At 45.8% G+C, this 19,682-nt stretch overlaps 1 protein-coding gene and 1 long non-coding RNA gene across 2 annotated transcripts; one reads left to right on the top strand and one right to left on the bottom strand.

Annotated features, from left to right (window-relative positions):
- Positions 1-742: 742 nt before the first annotated feature.
- Positions 743-1,732, bottom strand: LOC149355675 (uncharacterized; the record flags this gene model as incomplete). The annotated part of the gene is made up of 1 exon (XM_089576159.1): positions 743-1,732. A coding segment is annotated over one exon (990 nt), but the record flags the coding sequence as incomplete, so codon positions are not given.
- Positions 1,733-4,191: 2,459 nt separating this feature from the next.
- On the top strand, positions 4,192-14,299 carry LOC149355674 (uncharacterized). The gene is made up of 3 exons (XR_016291555.1): positions 4,192-4,506; positions 10,873-10,911; positions 11,860-14,299. It is a non-coding gene; the product is annotated as an uncharacterized LOC149355674 (long non-coding RNA).
- The last annotated feature ends 5,383 nt before the right edge of the window (positions 14,300-19,682 follow it).

Raw genomic sequence — 19,682 nt, 5'->3', positions numbered from 1 at the left:
ATCAGTGCATAGGCCCCGCTGCTGGTACTGACGCTTCTCACTCCAGCAGCTAAGTCTTTCACGAGTGACAAATAAGAAGGGCTCCAGTCGGCTAAGAGAGAGAGAGAGAGAGAAAAGGACGGAAAGGCAGGGAGGTTAACCAGGCGATGCCCAGTTGGCTACCCTACACTTGGGGAAGGGAACAGAGGGGAAAAAGGAAAAAGAGCGGCAAAGAAATGAGTTGTCGGCTAAAGCGTGGACCTTGCGTATGGCCTGCTCCAGGGCCTCACATGCTTCTTCACGTTCCTGCATGATATTTGAATAGAAATGAATACTCACTCAGTGCTTACATTTTTACCTGTACCAACAAGGGACATTACCACAAAGTGCTGCCTTTGTGAAGCACCTATATATCTGTATAGAATGCACCTAGCATTTTAAAAATGCTGATGGTCAATTTTTGCGGCACAAGGGCATCTGTGGCCAAAGAACGCCAAGGCATAAGCTGTTTTCATCTTGTCAAAGTGGGGTCAAAGACCCATTTTTCAAGCATTTCACCCTAAAGAAGCCCTTCACTATGGCGTCCCTCATAGCCTGAGTCGCTTTGGGACGTTAAACCCCTTAAAACCACACCGAAACCAAACCGAAGAAGCCGGGCACCAGGCCAGGGGGAAGCTTGTACGCACTGTATCATTAGTGACTACCTGATGGAACTGGGGTTTGAACCGCGCACCTCTCGCATGTGAGGCAGATGCTCAAACCACTAGGCCACTACTCCAGTATCATTTTCAAGCATGCAAGCCTTCCCATCATAGCATTTCTCATGTCTCACTTGCCATATTTGATGCAAGCATTGAATGAGATGTAAAAAAGTACCCCAATATACCTCATGAGTTGTGCTGCATGAAGCCACTCCTGATAAAAGCTGGCCACTGGCAACACCAGCTTTATCTTGTGGTGCTTCTGGTGCCTCGTAGTGGTCTTGCTCGACCTCCATCAGAAGTTGGCCACTGGAGGCGCACACTTGGCTTCTCTGGCTGTAGGTGTGGTCATCTGTTGCTGTGAGAGGAGGAGGGGGCATTTCTGCTTGCTGGGTTGGTTGGAGGGGTTCAAAGAAGGCTCGTGGAGGGCATCTGTCCCTAAGTGCTAGCTGTGCTAGAAGAATGCAGTCTGCAGTTGTCAGCTGTGGGCTGTTTGGAAAAAGGCCACCAAAGGCCTTCTGCACAACTGCTTGATGCTTGCAGAAGGTACCTTGGTTGCCTGCCCAACAGCTGCAAAGACCAACATCAGTGCGCACTTCATAGTGGTGCGTTCCAGAAGAACTTGGAACAGAGAAGACATTCTCTCCTTTTGGAGTGATGTCTTCTTTTGGTACTTCTGGCATGGTTTTTAGCAGCTGCTCACAACTGGTTTGGTGTTTTCCTGCCCTTTGATGGGCATGCTGGAGAAGTTTCATCTCAAAGTATTTTTCCCATGTTGTCGTTATACTTTCAACAAGGGCCACAGCATTGTATGCCTTGGTCCTGCTGAGGACTATGTCTTTAAGTATCCTAATAGAGGCCTCCGAGTAATTGTTCGTATTGTGCCCTCTTGTGAGAATGCCCTGCCGATGGAAAAGCACCCACTCCTCCTCCTGGTCAAGGAACTTGTACACTCGCTTGATGTAGCCCTGGTGGCAAATGGTCAGAAGTGCTTCTTTGGCTGCCTCCAGTTCATCCTTGCTGACTGCATAGAGAACCTGAAATTGAATTGCGAATAATTATAACTTGCCATGTTGAAGAGGTCAACTTTGCATCATCATCATCATCATCAGCCTGACTATGGCCACTGCATGACAAAGGCCTCTTCCATATTTCTCCTATTAACCCTGTCCTGTGCCAGCTACGGCATCCCTACCCCTGCGAACATGGATATAAAGTCTGTATATCTATATATTATGCAAGTGCCAATTGAAGCTTACTGCAGCACACCATCACTGTACATCCCATGAGAACAGGTGCTGTGTGGCTCCTTGTTAGTGCGCATGTTTGTTTTGTATAGTCAGGATGTACTCACAGCCAAGGACTGGCTGTGAAAAGTAATTTTTGGCCCACATGGTATCCACACTTCATCGCCTAAGTGCATTTCAAATGGACACTGAGGACACTTTGAAGTTACCTTAAAGTGATAGATTATTACTCTGCAATCACTAAGGGTGTGCTTTCTCAGAACATGTCCTAAGAAGATACCCTCAAAGTACCTTTACTATGTTAACTGTTGACCGTCCAGTGCGGGTAGATAGTCTGTTAAATTTGGAAATCTTTGTAAGCCCTCTGCAATGCCAGTAAGGATAAGGTGTGGAACACGGTATTTCTTAGAAATTGCTTGCGTTCTCCACGCTTCTTGAAGTGGTCAAACTATCATACCTGCTATACAAAACATAATGAAGTATGTACTCATCATTGCGCTTTTAATATGGTACGTACAGTAGTGTAGGAAGTTAAAGAAAGAAAGTAAAAGAAAAAAATGACATTTACTGGACTTTGTGAAAACATTTTTATGGACTGGCTTCTAATGAAATGGTAAGCTGTGGCAGAAGGGGGGGGTATTATGCAGAGTGCTGTCATGGTGCTAGACCAGTGTTGTGAGTTATGGGGGATGTGCAAGGGTCAATCTGCTTGTATAATGCACGATATGAAAGCGTCAGCGCACAACCAGACGAGAACTATGAAGAAAGACAGGAAAATGCGAGTGCTCATGTGCTTCTGTCTTCCTTCACCATCCTTGTCTGGTTGTGTGCTGAAACTTCCATGTCATGTCATACCAACATGCCCAAACTGCAACGTTACTGTATTATGCATGTGCGCTAATCCAGTGTGCACAAGTGACCTATCAGCATGTTGAAAATTGCAGAAACAGACTCTTGCACAGCTAGCGCTGTAAAATGTGACGTTGAGAGAAATAAGGTAACCTACCATGCCTCAGACTGTAAGCAGTGGTGCAATCACATATGAAACTGTCGGTCATCTTTTGTGTTGCTGGCGTATACATAGGGGGTTGGACTTTTGAGCTTTTATTTTTTATAAATTCGGCGGACCTTTTTCAGCTGTTATTTCAGAATGGAAAATTCTTTTATTTCTTTGGCAAGTATAATTTCCGACGAATAAAATACTGACTTCCTTCGGTGGCTTATTGTAGCAATTCTGCGTGATCAAAAGTTACTTATAGAAACTTGTAGAAAAAATTGCTCCTATCATTAAGAGAGTAACTCAAGTTAAACGAGATTGCCGGCAGACAAAAACGGGGGTGGAAGTTTAATTCTACGAACTAGGTGTTGTGTTATCGTTTGGCTGTTGCGCTGCTGTGAGCGCTAGGGCAGGGCATCATGTGGTCTGTGTGTTGATGGCAGCTACGGAACTGTCGTTCAGTCGTCACAGTAGCCACCTTTCCATGAAGCCCATGCACAGTTTCATGTTAGTGTTCGACATACAGTTGGTTTGCTACCTAACTGACTAACTTCTCTGGGCAGGTGATGATAGCGAACAAAGAGTGCTTAGCCAGAAGGTGGTGGGGAGGTGATGCTTCCTGGTCTGCAGAGGCATGTAAGCTAGAGGAGCAATACCTCAAATTTCAAAACTGCGCTGCTTATTCAGCACTGCCATTTCTCGTCATTCCCCTGGCTTCCCTAGTTAGTTATTCTTAACTTTTACTGAGCGTAACCCACATTCAACAAGACATGGCTTGCATACCAGAAATACTGACTTCTTTCAGTTAAATCCGGATTTCGAAAACTGAGATTGGTGTACTTTTATCTTTTCTTTTTCTTGTTTAAATTGAAAAGTCCACCTCCAAGTATACATTATTTGCCAAACAGACTGCATGGCTTAATGGGAATAAGCTCTTTAAAGAAAGGGAATAACTAGAGTTGAACTAAATGTTGAGGAAAAAATCTGCCGAGTCACCTGCACCGGTGCCTTATCGAGCACTGCGCGGAATGCTTCGCTTGCCGCGCTGTCTTATCAAAACCAGTGCGACACGCGTCGTCGGCGTCGTCTGCACCGGCGCGAATTTTTTCAAACGCCGCGCCTATGATACCGGAAGCGCTTTGGGCTACCATCATCATCAGCACCCATGACCCATGTTTGTTTACATTTACAAACGATGCTGTTTCGTTTGTGTGTGCTGGTGTTTCGATGGGCGCTGTGTGCTTGTTTTCGACACGTTAACAGCGCTGCCTTTTTTTTAGAAGTGTCGTGATAAACGAGGCTAGCTATGCAGAAGCTAGAATGTTTTCGACGTTTCGCAAGGGAATGGCGGCTTGCACTGCAGCCGTTGTAAAAGTACGCGTACATACAGTGTCCGTGGCAGACGAATGACAATGTTGAAGGATATTCTCTTACGGTTTGTAACTCTTGTCGAGGTAAAGCTGATTGGAGTCAACGTAAGTGCGGTCAGTCGACGTATACCATGAATGTAATCGTGAAGTTAGGGCACTGACGCCTATTGCGATGTGTGCGGACGGAAAACGGAGTGCATCCCACTGCCAAGGTGAGTATAGCGTACAACTGCTGGAAAATAAGACGCTTCGTATGCGATGCATTTTCTGTAGCTGCGGAGATTGTAGTTCACAGCGAGCAAATAAACAGCTTTAAAGAGCAACGCGATCTCCTAAGCACCGTAGTGTTGTGTGACGGTGCGACTGACGATCAGTAACAAACGCAAACGAACTGCCGGTTTGTATGGAAAGGCATCTGCCTCTCCAGGACTTGCCTTTGTAGAAATAATCTTAATAGCTTATAATGATCACACCCAGTGCGATTTCTAAATACTAACCCGATTTAAGGCAGTCCCATCGTTCGATGTTATTCGAGATGTGTACTAATAATTAGCAGCCCCCTCACTCTGCTGTTTACTTTCACCCTGAGGGTACTATATTAAAAAAAAGCTATTGGCATTGCCGCAGGCTATCATCTAATCGATTGATTCTTGGCCCAGTAGGATTACTAGGCATGCAAAACATGCTGATCAATGACTATAAGGTGTATGAAACCATGATGGAAATTACGAAAAGCTTCGACTTATTGACGCTTAATCACTGTAATCATAAGTGCTTACTTTACCTCCGCCACTTGGCACAAAACGAGGAGTCAAAACTCGAAAAATTGACAGTGTTGGAAAGACAGCATTGATGGGGAACTGAAGAATGTCATATCACTGTTGAAGTTCCTTTAATTCGAACACTTACCATAATGCATAATTTTGGCAGGCTTTGTACTATAAAAAGCCATATAGGCTACTTTCATTCAGCAACCTGAGCAGGCTCCAGCTGTTATTATCGTCGGTCAGCCACTTGAAGAGCTCTCCCTCCTTTCTGGCTGTAAGTTGCACATCCTGTAATGTACAAGTCCTTGAAGCCCTTGTCCTTGCACAGGTCTACAGCAGGTGGCTAATATCCACCTCTGCGGGTGGCATGGGACACTTTGGGCTAGTGCTGGGTCCTGTGTTGTCTTCAGAACTCCATCGGCATGTCGCTGACAGGGGAAGTGCGGCCCTAGCCCTTATCCTTCTGAGGGGCACTTGTCCGATTATGTATGTGAGAGAGGGAGAAAGTACATGCGGGAATCCTGTGTTTTTTCTTAAAAGAGATGTTAAGATGGGAATAGCTGAGCGCGCATCAAAAAATTGCACCTTAAGGGTATGATGCAATTGCATTAATGGGTTAACGCTAATATATGTGCAGTTGATCATTCCCTACTTTACATTCATAGATTCCTGGGGGTCCTATACCACTCCTGGTGGTTTAGTAAAACGAGCTTTTGGGAAAATTGGTTGCTTAGCTTGGACATAACTGCAGCACAAAAAAAGGCAACCACATAGGGAAGAAAACACTCGAGACACGGCAAACAGCCCTGCAATGGCAGGTGCTGTCGCCGGTGGTGCTTGGGCGACCCAGGCTGCTCTTCCCAAGCAACTAGTCATTAATTTAACTGCCACCTGCAGTGTGTGCTCACAATTGAATGGGCCAGTTGTGATGACACCACGAGTTCATGTGATCTAGGTGGCCCACACAGGCTGCTTCTCCGGGCGTTTTTCACTTGCAATGCCGCCGCCTGATTTTGGCAGGCAGGGGATCCATTAGTGTTCCGGACTTGGTGTATGATTGTGTCTGCTGTCCTCTGTCAACATTCTCAGCACCTTCAGCTGTACCCACCCACGATGCCTTCTTTTGTCCACTGTATCCGGATGCGTTTTTTGTTTGCTTATTGAGAGCATGTATCGCCCAAGTTACGCTTAGTGCCCTTGTCACTCTTTTTAGTTGTTTTAAGGCCACTAGGAGTCTGTGTAAATATGAGCTTCTGTTATACACACTATGTCATTTATGGCCTCCATAGCATCGCATGCTGTGTATGGCTCCATGACAAGTGGGTCGGTGGCCCGATATGTATCTATGATGTATGTTTGGCTCTGTGTGTCGGGCTGGTAGCTGCTGTTCTGTCGCCCTCTTCTTTGACCAAACACATCCTTATATGGTATGCATGTTCCCGGACATACACCGACCAGGGTTCGAGTTGTTGGCTTCTCTTTGTGACAAGACTTAATTGTCTTGTTTGTGGTTATCGTCATGTATTCCCATGGAGGGGGCGTCTGCCATCATCACTGTTTGAACTGTCTCCTCATTGTACGGAGACGCTATGGGTATAACATACTTTCACTTTAGATTTCTTGCTGCCTCTAGCTGTTCAATTAGTTCAGCCAATGTGTTAAGGCTTGCATGTTTCTGAAGAATTTGGATGGTGTATGTTTTGGCAAGGCCATGATAGCTTGCATTGCATATTGTTTCCAATGCCACCCACTGTCCCCTTAGTCATTATAACTGAGCCCGATATAGTAGACAGGGTTGAAGCACCGATCGTACAAAACATCAGGCCATCTCTGTTCAGGCTCCTGCTCCCCAAGGTTATATATGTTTGATCAGGTGTACAAAAGTTGCTGTTGCTATTCACGTGTTATGGCACCATTGTGTTCCTTTCCCATACTTATGATTGTCTAGTCCAAGGACTCTCAGCACATCTGCCTCATTTCGAACTCTTTTAGTTGCCAATTGCTGTCTTTAATTTTTGTCAGCCGCATGAATGCAGCTTGACTTTTGTTTCTGGTGGCTTCCAGGCCTGCTTAGCAGGCATACTCTTCCCGCGTCTTTAAGGCTTCTTGTACGTGCAGGTTTTGTCTCTCAAGCTGGTTATTATCATCATCGGCTTGACTACGCCCACTGCAGGGAAAAGGCCTCTCCCATGTCTCACCAATTATCTCTGTCCTTCGCCAGTTGCAGCCACCGTATTCCCGCAGATTTCTTAATTTCATCCACCCACCTAACTTTCTGCCGCCCCCTGCTACGCTTGCCCTCTCTTGGAATCCACTCCGTTACCCTTAAGGATCACCAGTTATCTTGCCTTCGCATTACATGCCCTGCCCAAGTTCATTTCTTCCTCTTGATTTCGACTAGGATGTCATTAACCCGCGTTTGTTCTCTCGCCCACTCCGCCCGCTTCCGAACTCATAGCGTTACGCCTATCATTTTTCTTCCGTAGTTTTAAGCTGGACCCTCTTTGTTAGCCTCCACGTTTCTGCCCCATAAGTGAGTACCGGTAAGTAAAACAGCTCTAGACACGGGACGAAGGAAGAACAACACAGCACAAGGCGCTTCGTCCCTTGTCTAGCGCTGTTTTACTTACATATGATGTACCAACTTGCCCAAGCCTCCGCCTTAACAGAGTACCGGTAAGATACAGCTGTTGTATACTTTTCTCTTCAGGGATATTGGTAAACTGCCATTCATGATCTGAGAGAACCTGCCATATGTGCTCCAACCCATTCTTATTCTTCTAGTTATTTCCCTCTCATGATCCGGATCAGCTGTATACTGTACCTGCCCTAAATAGACATATTCTCTTACTACTTCCAGCACCTCGCCACCAATTGCGAACTGCTGTTCTCTTGCTAGACTGTGGAATATTACTTTGGTATTCTGCATGTTAATTTTTAGCCCCACTGTTCTGCTTTGCCTGTCTAATTCATTGACCATGCTTCACAGTTCATGTCCTGATTGACTTAGCACGGCAATGTCATCAGCGAATCGCAGATTACTTAGGTATTCTGCATTAACTCTTATCCCCACCTGCTCCCATTCTAGGCCCCGGAATACCTCCTGTAAACAGGCAGTGAATAGCATAGGCGAGATCGTGTCTCCCTGCCTGACACCTTTCCGTATTGGAATTTTATTGCTGACTTCATGGAGAACTATGGTAGCTGTGCAATCGTTATAAATTATATCTCCCAATATTTTCACATAACCCTCTTCTACACCCTGATTTCGCAATGACTGCTGAGGTTTCTACTGAGTCGAACGGTTTCTCGTAATCAATAAAGGCTATATGTAGGGGCTGGTTATATTCTGCGCATTTTTATATCACCTGATTGATAGCGTGAATATGGTCTATTGTATATGGTGTATGGTTATGAGTGAACCAAACTGTGACATCGTCTGCATAAATCATGAACTGCACCTGTAGCCTTTCAACGTGATATTCAAAAGTAAGAGGTTTAAAACTGAACCTTGTGACACTCCTCTATTTAACAATAATACAACATTTTGGGCGAGTTGGTTACATACATTCATTATTACAGCGCAAAGACGGCACAGAACAAGAAGGGGACACACAGCGCTGTTGTGTCCCCTTCTTGTTCTGTGCCGTCTTTGCGCTGTAATAATGAATCCTCTATTTAGTAAAGCTTTTTGAGCTCTATTTGAGGTATATTACCGATTTGTTCTCCATTGAGCCTGATAGAGAATTTCCTGTCCTTAAGCAGGTTATGTACTACTTTGGTGACCTGTAAGATAGAAGACCCACATCTTTCATGGTCTCAAAGATCTTAGCATGTGACACGTTGTCATATGTTTTCGCCACTTTTGTAGCTGCCACAGAGCGTACAAGTTGGCTGTAGGGCGATGCAAGTATTACCTCTTCAACCAGTATAGCCAACCCAATTTCCATGCCTAGGCTTAATAGGAACCACCATGATAGGCACATGGCATTCATCTTTAAACGGATTTTACATATTGTGTCAGCAAGGTAGGCCATAATTATTATGTGCTTGTGGGATATTTTGCAGCTTTTGGTATTGGGACCACGGCTGATTGTTTCCAGTCTAGTCTCTTTGACAAACCTCATTTATTACACCCAGAAGGCCATCAGTAGTGTCTCCTCCTAAGTTCTTAAGGACTTATTAAGGAAAATAGACATGTCCTGCTGTAGTTCTCCCACTTGCTTCTTCTGTAGCAGCCAATAACTCTGGTTTCGTAAATGTTGATGTTATCCCTACCTTGTCAACCGTGTCCTTTGTCGGTGGTAGTTCTGGAGACTGTGCAAGCTTAGGAAAGAAAAGGACTGCTGCATGAGCTGTTAACTCCTCTGACGTGAGCTGCAGGGTGAGCCAAGTACTCTCACAGCAGCATGATCTCTTTGATTTTCTGCCCCCTTTCCATGCCTTTGAAAGTCCTGTTGGTCGTTCCTGTCCCAGGCGATAGAAACCATTGCTGCACCTCTTATAAGCCAGTTGCGTTTCACTATGCCATTGCCTGATCCAACACTTGGTTGATGGCTGTCTTTCTTTGCATGCCCTCAGGATGCCGACCAGTGTGTATCTCCGCCTGTTTTCAACGTGTCCAAAGTTGTAGAAAGTGAAAATCATGAGTTGTCCGATCTCCGTTCACTGTCGTTATGAAGCGTGTGTTTCTTGAGAACCGTTTGTAAGGTGGCCGCAAGAGTATATGGTGTGGGTTCGAATATCTTGCCGTACACCATCCCAATGCGCTACAGAAACTTTCCTTCAAATCGTCCTCATTTGTGCCAAATTAGAATCTATTCTAGCATGAGTGGTGTCACTACCCCATGCATCCAATTCTGCCTCCAACTGCACTGTACCGTGACCCTTCCACCACATCAGATCTGGTGCATGTGTTTGTGGGGTGATTCTGCATTGTAAACTACAGCTTTGTGAGGACAGTGTAAATTTCATCATCTCTTTTTGAGTCATAATTATATCCCCAAGCAGTGTACAGAGTGTTAATGTCTCCACCTGGTAGTATTGGTGCTCCAGGACATGAATGACCAATGCCTTTGACCCATCCAAGACTGGTCACAGTGTTTGTGGGTCGAGTTTGAAGGGGCTTTAATATCAGTGATGATTTGCTTGGCCGCATGAGTACCGCAACTACTTCTTGCTGATTATTGCACCACTTGTTCAAGTCAAGCAGTGTTCGGGGAATGTTGGCCTTAGTGTATACAGCAGCTTTTCCTGGTATTTCTGTCTCTGCTTTTGCTTGTTTATCATGAATGGAAGGGCACTGGTACCGAATATATCCCGCGATAGTACGAGTCGATTATGTTCTTGCATCGGGAATGCAGCTGGCCTTATAATAACTTTGGTTTAATTTCCCCAACTTTATAGAGAGCCCCCTGCAATTCCATTGTGTAATCTCTTGCTGATTTTTGGTGACATTGCTGACCATGCTGAAGAAACTGTCAGTTGCACAGGGGTTTCTTATGCTGCCTCCCATGCTGTTGTGCTAGTGGCAGGTTTACATTTAGGAACATTCACTGACCTTGCTGCCTTACTGAATGCAGGCACCTCTTTTTGTCAACCTGAACTTTCCATGTGCCTTTATGCTATACTGTTACAGTTGTTCGCCTGACTGACAATGCAGAAGTTTGTGTGAAATGCATAGAGAAAAAAATTCTCTAATAAAAGTTGAATTTGAAAAGAGCCGATGCTGACTCAAAGCAGTCCTTTGTATGTGCATTGCTCTTGCTGCTGGAGAGTTGTCACAAAAGATACCTTTTGGGAACTGCGCAGTGAGAGCACCTTCAAACTGCATCTGTGCTACGGCGAAAGGTAAGTGAAATGCAACATTAATGAGTACTGTGTGGAGATATGTTGTCAGCGTCGTCATCAGCTTGACTATGCCCATTGCAGGACAAAGGCCTTTCTTATACCTCTCCAAATATCCCAGTTCTGTTCTATGCTAGCTGCAGCCATCCCATCCAGACAAACTTCCTAATCTCATCTACCCACCTACCTTTCTGCCACTTCCTGTTACATTTAGCTTCTCTTGGAATCCAGCCTGTTACTCTTAATGTCCACTGATTATCATTCCTTCACATTATATGCCCGGCCCACATCCATTTGTTTTTCTTGGTTTTGACTAGGATGTCATGAACTTGCTTTGTTTCCTGATCCACTTTGCTCTCTTCCTGTCTCTTAACATTACAACTATCATTTTCCTTTCCACAGCTCACTGCATTGTCGTCAATTTAAGTTGGACCTTTTTTTGTTATCCTCCAGATGCGGCTGTTATATATGTTTCTCTCGAGGGATATTCGTAAATTGTCATTCATGATTTTGAGAGTACCTGCCAAATGTACATGACATCATTCTTGTTCTCGTAGTTATTTCACTCTCATGATCTGGATATACAGTCACTACCTGCCCCAAGTGGATGTATTTCCTTGCCACTTCCAACCATACCTCGGCAAAATCACAACTGCTCACTCAGGCTCACTCACAAGAGTTTGGTCAACCTATGGGCTTACTCTGATTCACAAAAGCATAGGCCTGGGCTCTCTCTAACTCATGAACTCAAACTCATTTACACCTCAACTTCTGACTCACCTGAACAGCCACTCATTGCAACTCATGACTCACTGACTCTCGCTATATTTGTGCTCAGTTTAGACTCGCAACTCATCCGAAATCACGCACTTATTTCGTCCCATGACTCATGTGAACTCACTCATATTGACTCATGACTCATTTGGGCTCATTCACTGATTTCGACTCAAGACAAACCTGGTCTCACTCATCACAAGTGGCATGCCCCTGAGCCGACCAAGACGCATGACAAGAGACTCCCATGCAGCGACAGTGTGGAACTTGATGGAAGCTTCCGACACATCCTCGCGTGGTTCATCACCACACCTGCAGCCGCGTAAACTAGTAAAGGGGAAGGGACAAAACGCTGTCTGCCTCGCTTCCGTGAAATCCTCTTCTTCGGCAGCCATCAGATGTCACCAAGCCTCCTCACCTTCAAGCATCCTTGGCTGTGGCAGTAAGTAAACATAAATTAGCAAACGAGGAGGGAAAAAAAATAGGAACATGATCTGATCCTGAGCCCAGACTGATGACTCGGATCATGATCTGAATGTGAGTCTGCTGACCTATGCTTCCAACACCTCGCTGCCTATCGTAAACTACTGTTCCCTTTCAAGGCTATTAAACACTAGTACCTCTACAGGTGTACCACCGCCTCTGTGAAAAGTAGACAGAAGGGTTTGCTTCTCAGCCATATAATGGAGCCCTTGCGGCACTGCTGAAGATGAAATAGGCTCGAAAGGTGAGCTGAACAAAGGGGGGGTTCTGCTTACTTTGTTGAGGATTAGCTTAGGGGGTGCCATAAGTGCTCCGCTATAGGCTCAGAAATAAAACTCATTGCTTCGTTACTTTTGCCAAGAACGATACATCTAAACAGTGAATATACAATCAAACATTCTGAAATGCAGGCTTTTGCCATGGCTTTGCAAAAATCGTAACTTCACAGGCAGCAGCAGTGGCAACAATTGAACATGCACTAGATCCTTCTTGCTAGTTCTGTAGTGGCACTTGAAGTGCTCAAGACACCATAGATAGACACTTCAGCGCATGACATGAAGGAGGACGATTCATCTCTTTATGCAGCGTTATTGAGTTGTGGTTACATAGGATCTGGGAAAAGCAGACAGCATTAGCCGTGCTGCTGCAGGTGTGGCAGTGAACATAGCCATGTTGTCGCCATGCTGACAGTTAAGCTGCATTATGAAAAATCTGCACCTTCCCACAAATTAGGCAGTGCGCTGAAGGCAGATGAGACCAGCTGCGGCAAGAGTAAGTACCCATTACTTGGGGGTAATTGTATGCTGCTCGGCTGCAGCAGTCGTGCAGCACAGTATAATGCTTGCATCTTGTCAAATTGCTGTAGGCCATAGCCATTGGTTGTGCAATTTGCACCAGTGTGAAATTATCCAGGATGCAGTCTTTGAGCGTATTGAGCCGTGATGTGGACATGTACCTGGAGAATAAACTCCTAGTCCATCATAATGAAGTTGCACCTTAGGTCCCAACCAAATGCTGAGGAACCTAAATGTTTGCTGGCACTGTGCCCATCTTTTGCAATATTCTTTTCTTGCACTGTTGCCTAGTTTGTCGGTAGACTTTCACATAGATGTGTTTGTGTTTGTTTTGTGGTACTTTATTGCTTCATATTCTAATGTATCTTTTAGATCATGCTAAATATTTCTACATCCTTAGTAATTCTGCATGTAGATATGGTTGTACCTCCACTAGCATTAAATCTACAAAAGGTAATCTAAAGTAGCACAATGCTGCAGTGATAATTTTTTTTTTTTCAGTCTGCAGTGATGTGCCCACTGAATTTTTCACTCTGCTTGCATAGAGTGCTTGGAAGCTGAAATGATAGGAAGTCACTCACTATCACAAAAGGCTATTCAGTGATGTGGGAGCTCTGACAGCACTTTTCAGCCAGCATAATGAACTGGCATTGACAACAATTGTCCCAACGGCTATCTAACAAGCAAATGATCCTTGAGCTGCAGAGGTGTCCTAGCAGGTACAGCAGTAAGGCATCGCAACTTCGAATGTCATATTCACAGATGGTGTGGATACTACTTGTTGGAAACATGACACTAAATGACTCTGTCGACTAACAGAGTGACACATGTAGCAAGCACCATATTGGGCAGTTCTGCACAGAACCCCTGGTATGTGTATTATACTTGGTCGAAAATATTAATGGAAGAGTGTAAAGAACACGTAAGTACATTGTATGAATTACATTAGGGGAAAAGCTGGGAGCATTGCGCTGCCTTGAAGGACTTGACGCCCTGATGGTGGATATACAAGCAGTACAGTCCAGTGTGTTGTGCTGTGTTGCCACGCACAACATGCAAACACGCCAAACACTGTCAGTAAACACTTTTATTGGCTCTCTTAGGGGCTAGCTTTTTGTTTAGTACGCCTTTCCTTTTTTCATCCAGCCCCACCCTTATCATATCAATAACCATGTAGGCAGCGACTTCACACTCGCCACAGTGGTCGAACGGCGTTCGGCCGGTGTGCGCGTCAGTAATATTCTGTGCTCTTTCCAGGTGAACAGTCCGTCCGCCCAACTGACTAACATTACGCGCACTGCGCAAGCGAAATGAAAGCGTTAAATGCTTTCTATGCATTAAATCCGAGCACAGTAGTATCCTTGCTGTTATGCAGGATGTGTCAACGTCAGGCCCCCAACCGGGAGTTTCCTTGGCGAAATAAGTCAAACTTTCGTACTGTCATTCTTGTAAGCGTCAGTATATTGACTCTGTGTTGTAAACGTCATACTTTAGGAGAGGGGTGTTTACTAGACAAAGTAAACGGCGATCCAGATGAATTAAGGGGCTCAGTCCTTGAAAAGGTATACCTATCATTCGTTAGCCCGAGGCCACTTCTCGAAACGACAGCAGCACACAGAATACATGCTCGCTCTTTATTGATACCAAGGCGAAAAGTACACGGACTGTCGAACATACATACGTGCACTGGATTAGCGAAAATGCAGACATTACATGCCTTCCATGCATCGAAAACTAGCACAGCAGTACGCTGGCTGTTATGCAGGCAGTCTTGCGGGAACGTCAGGCTCGCGAGCGAGACAGTCGAATTCTCGTACTGTCATTCTTGCAAGTGCTCACCTTTTCGTGCTTGTAGTCAGTAGCACGCGGGTAACTAGCACAATTGAAGAGGGCGTAAACAGGATGCGTCGCAGCTAAAGCTCACTTTATCGCAGCTGCCAAGACGGCACTCTCTGGACGCCGCCATTTTCATTTTCTAGCGTTCATAAGCGCGAGCGTCGCCATGGGAAACGTGACCATTTATTTTAAGACTTTGCCTTTTAGTTAACACACGCAATTAATAAATGTGTTTTGCCTTATTTTATTATAATAAATCGTGCGCTTGCGATAAAAAGCTCAAAACGAATGTGTCGTGATAAGCGCACTCCAACCTGGAGCGAGGCTATGGTTGTATCGACTAGGATGGGCAAATACGCGGCCCGGCCGCCCAGCGTCGTAGCATGCAGCCTTCGGGAATGTCGAGCAACTGGCGTCCCAGGTATCGCACTTACCGATGTTTATTGTAAAGACACCAGTCAGTTCTGAACCCTGTGCGGCGAGTGTGCCACAAATCTTTGCTGCAACAACTCGAGTGATAGATCATTGCTGCCTAGCCAATGACCGCCCAAATCGCGGGCGGTCATGATTTTTGAAAGGAGCGTGGTTATAAGAGTTTCTTCACCAAAGTAGCATATCAGACGTCTACTTTAAATGTGGTGATCAGACCATCGCAAGGTTCATCGTAAGTTCACTTACCAGCTTATCTGAACGCGCATGTCGTAGAGTGCTTTTGCGACGCGATTGCTGCTGTGATTGTTGTCTTTGTGCTATGTGCGCTTGCATGCAGAGTTTCAGGTGCTGTATCTGCCATGCCGACGTGCTGTGTGCCGGGCTGCACAAGCGTTGACAGAAACAACAAGACTGCGAGGCATTTTTTCGCGGCTCCTCGTGACGCGGATCTCCGTGCGGCATGGGATCGAGCCATTCCCCGTGTTGACTCGGACAAATCACGTGTGTGCGATCTTCATTTTCACGAAGAAGACATACTGAAGACGTACACCCATGCTATTAATGGGGAAGAAGCAAACATCGAGAGGGGTAAGTGGAGCCTCATCTAGGGATTCGTGCGCAAAATGTGTTGTGAATAAAATGTAAAAGTATCTCTGTATTTGTGTCCAGCTGTAGTGCACTGCGTGAAGGATCGAAAAATATTGTTGGAACGGTAGCGCACGCTAGGAACAATACACGGAGAGCGGTAAACTCAAAATACTGAAATTTCTTGTCTGGAGTTAATTGGCGTCAGGCATCCTCGTTGCTGCAGGGAAAGAGAAACTGACGACTCAGGAGCCCGAGGAAGTTCACTGCCTTCGCAGCTCGGGTTGTGAGCAGCGCGTGGAGTCATTCACGAAGTGAATGATGTGCGTAAAATTTGCTTATTTCGGAAAACTGCACCACAGAAATCGTAGGTACTTGTGGTCTGCTTTCGAGTGCCATAAATGCGGGAGATTGCGCTCTGAAGCTATTGCTAATTTATGTTTAAAACACACTGCACCAATGCCTGCCAGACATTCGCGTTTAGATAAGCTGGTAAGTGAACTTACGATGAGTCTCGCGATGATCTGATCTCCACCTTTAAAGTATATGTCTGATATGCTACTTTGGTGAAGAAGCTCTTGTAACCACGCTCCTTTCAAAATGGAAATGAAGATCGCACACACGTGATTTGCCGGATAGTTTTCTGTCAACATGGAATGGCTCGATCCCATGCCGCACGGAGATTCGCGTCACGAGGAGCCGCGAAAAAATGCCTCGCAGTCTTGTTGTTTCTGTCACCGCTCGTGCAGCCCGGTACACAGCACGTCGGCAGATACAGCACCTGAAACTCTGCATGCAAGCGCACGTAGCACAAAGACAACAATCACAGCAGCAATCGCGTCGCGAAAGCATTCTACGGCATGCGCGCACAGTACTAGGCGTACAGCAACTGACCGGACCGGCTGAAGCCTGGTACGACTGCAGCGCCACTCAAAGCAGCCAGTGGTGGCGGCGCCGCGAAACCGCTCTCGGTTTGACAACTGAGTTTAGTTCCATTAACGTTGTCTACTTGGGAGTATTGGAACGCACCCATAGGGTGCATTCCAATACTCCCAAGTAGACGTCTACTTAGACGTCTTGCCGGACAGCGGCCATTTTGAGACTCGTTCCAATTTTCACGAAGCCGTCCAAGAAGACTGCTTCGCCGAAGTCCACATCGATGCAGGCTAACTTCCTGTCTAAAGATGGCGGAGCTGTTGGTGCAGTCAGAGCTGAGTGAGCCGTGCTCTTGGCGGCCACTGGAGCCCGGAGACGCACCATCTTTCTAGTGTCAGTCATTCCGTTAAGTTGATTTTTATAGAAACTGGTGACAAATAAAGCCGTCTTTGTGGACCTACGATTATATTTGTGAATCGAGCGAGAGGAAATCGTGCGGGTGAGATCGTCTGCTGAAGCGGTAGCGATGAACGCACCATTATTGCAGAAAAAAAATAAAATAAGAACTATCAAACTACTAACAGCGCGTTTTTAACTTGTTTTATTAAGAATTTTTAAGAACATAGGAGTGCAACTATTCCCAAATTTTAGTTCAGTTTATGTGCCGCAAGATGGCGCGTGAAGTAGACACGTTCCAATATGTAGACATCTAGACGGCTTCCTAGACGTCACACTAGACGTCTTGTCGGACGTCTAGAGAATTGGAACGCACCCATAGTCTCCCTAGTCTCCCGCAGCATGTCCCGCAGCATGGAGAAAAAAAAACTGTCCCGCAGCCACTGTGGCCGGGTACCGAAACAAGGCCTGCAAAGTAGCGCTGCAAATGCACCGCACACTCATCAACAGAGGGCGCAACAAGACCGTTGCAAAAAATTACAAAATTCGCGTGATGTTTTGCTGAAATAATTTACCTATTTTATAAAACATGGTCATTAAAATATTCATTTTTTGTTTTATAGCATTTTCATTTGTGATTTTGAATTTCATTATAGAAGTGTTTCGGCCGCCCAAAGTGGCTGTGCTGCAGTCGCGCTAAACCGTTTTTGGGCCCAGCCATGGAGGAAGCCCAGCCTTCGCCACCATTCTACATCCACCTTGGTTGTTCTCCCAGCTTCTGTCGTTCCGCCAGCTGCACATCGTGAGCTGCTGCCACACTTGCGGAGTGTTTGAAGTAGTTCACCGTGTCATCATCGGTGCTGTATCATCTCCTGTGTTGCCAGTGTCATCTCTTGACCGAACTCGGATGTGGCCACTTTTCCAACCACAGCAGGAGACCCCATTGTGCGGTGCCCGCTCAACCCTAGACACCAGTGCAGACTGAGCAGGTTGTGCATCCATCTGTCCAAGTGTAGAAAGAACAAGTAACACTTGTTGCTGGGCTAGTTGGTGCATTATTCTGTTGTCCTGTCCTGTCCACCTTTCTTGTGAGTGTCGTGTTTTGCGCTAACTTTTGTACGTAGAAAGAACAACCCTGCTAATGACATCCCAGTGTCCCACGTCGTGTCTTCGGAGTTGCAGGCCCACAAGCTCAAACGTCCAGAAAGGCCTGGACCCTTGGTCTCAACAGGCCCTGCGCACAGTGATCCGCCGCCACCACCGCGCAGCAGGCCTGCGGAACCGACCAGTCTTCCCGCCCTACAGAGAGAGAGAAAAAAAACATTGTAAGAGGAACTGGAGGCACACCCCAGGGTCCCCGCACGACCCCACTGCACCCTTGCCAGTTTTCTGGGCTGCGGCGGCCCGCAGACGCCATCCTGAGCATTGCGCAGAGGATCGCCATGCTGGGCCGGGGTAGAGCGACGCCGTAAACTGAAAATGTCGGGGGAACTGCTTCATTAAAAACAAATTGTTTCTGGGCTACAGTCGTTTATTAAACTGATTCGACGACGCACAATGTCTTCATTCCTGTACACTTAGTTTCTTCCACGCAGACTCGGCTGTGCGTGCCACGTACAATTCTGAGGATGCTTCCGTTATGAGTTAGACAGCTTCCACGCATGACAAGATTGAGTGCCATGGAAGGCGCGCGCTGTCATCCACCTTTCCTTTTATTGCGAAAGCAATACTACGCACATGAACGGTCTTTCGGGTAGCGGCGGCCGGTAGCCACACTAAGAAAAAATCCCGCAAAAGTATGTAACATGTGGGCGCTAACCTTGTTGCCACAACATGTGCTGTACCACTCCGTTTTGCACGTGCCCCGTGGTGAAGTAGTGCGGTGCATTGAGCGGGAACAAGGTTAACGCATACATGCTATGTACAAATTTCAATTTTATCGTTGTGATAGGAATGCAAGGCAAGGCAGTGGCGTCCTTATAGCCATTAACAAAAATGTCGAATCTTTCGCCCTTAATGTCACGACCGGATTAGAGATAATATGGGTATATCTGAAACTAACGCACCGTCAATTCATCATAGGGGCTTGTTATCGCGCACCAAACGCATCGTCGACGTTTGTCTCTGAGCTTCATGACAGTATCAACATCGTAACTGTAACCGGGCGATTTTAATCTTCCTGGCATTGATTTGTCAGTGAGTACTGCTTCTATTAATTCAACTTCCTCTACTTCCAAGGAATTCACAGATTTTTGTTCATGCTTTAACCTCACGCAAATAGTTACACAACCTACCCAAATAACGGACAACACTGCTAATATATTAGATTTAGTCCTGTGCTCGAGCCCTGAATTATGTTCAGAAATAATATACCTTCCACGGCTGAGTGACCATCTTGCATTGAATTTTACTATTAACATACCTAAACAAAAGAGAGTAAAGACAACTAAAACACTGCGCAATTATCACCGTGCAGATTTTACCCAAATCAACAGTGAGTTAAGCCTCTTTTTAACAAAGTTCCTAGAAGGCTTCGAGCAACGCTCTGTTGAAACGAACTGGACACTCTTCAAGAATAAGGTTACCGAGCTTATCAAT

The sequence above is a fragment of the Amblyomma mixtum genome, chromosome 3, assembly GCF_055824585.1.
Source record: "Amblyomma mixtum isolate Tamu chromosome 3, ASM5582458v1, whole genome shotgun sequence".
NCBI classification, from domain to species: Eukaryota; Metazoa; Arthropoda; class Arachnida; order Ixodida; family Ixodidae; genus Amblyomma; species Amblyomma mixtum.
This window is presented reverse-complemented; position numbering and strand designations above follow the sequence as displayed.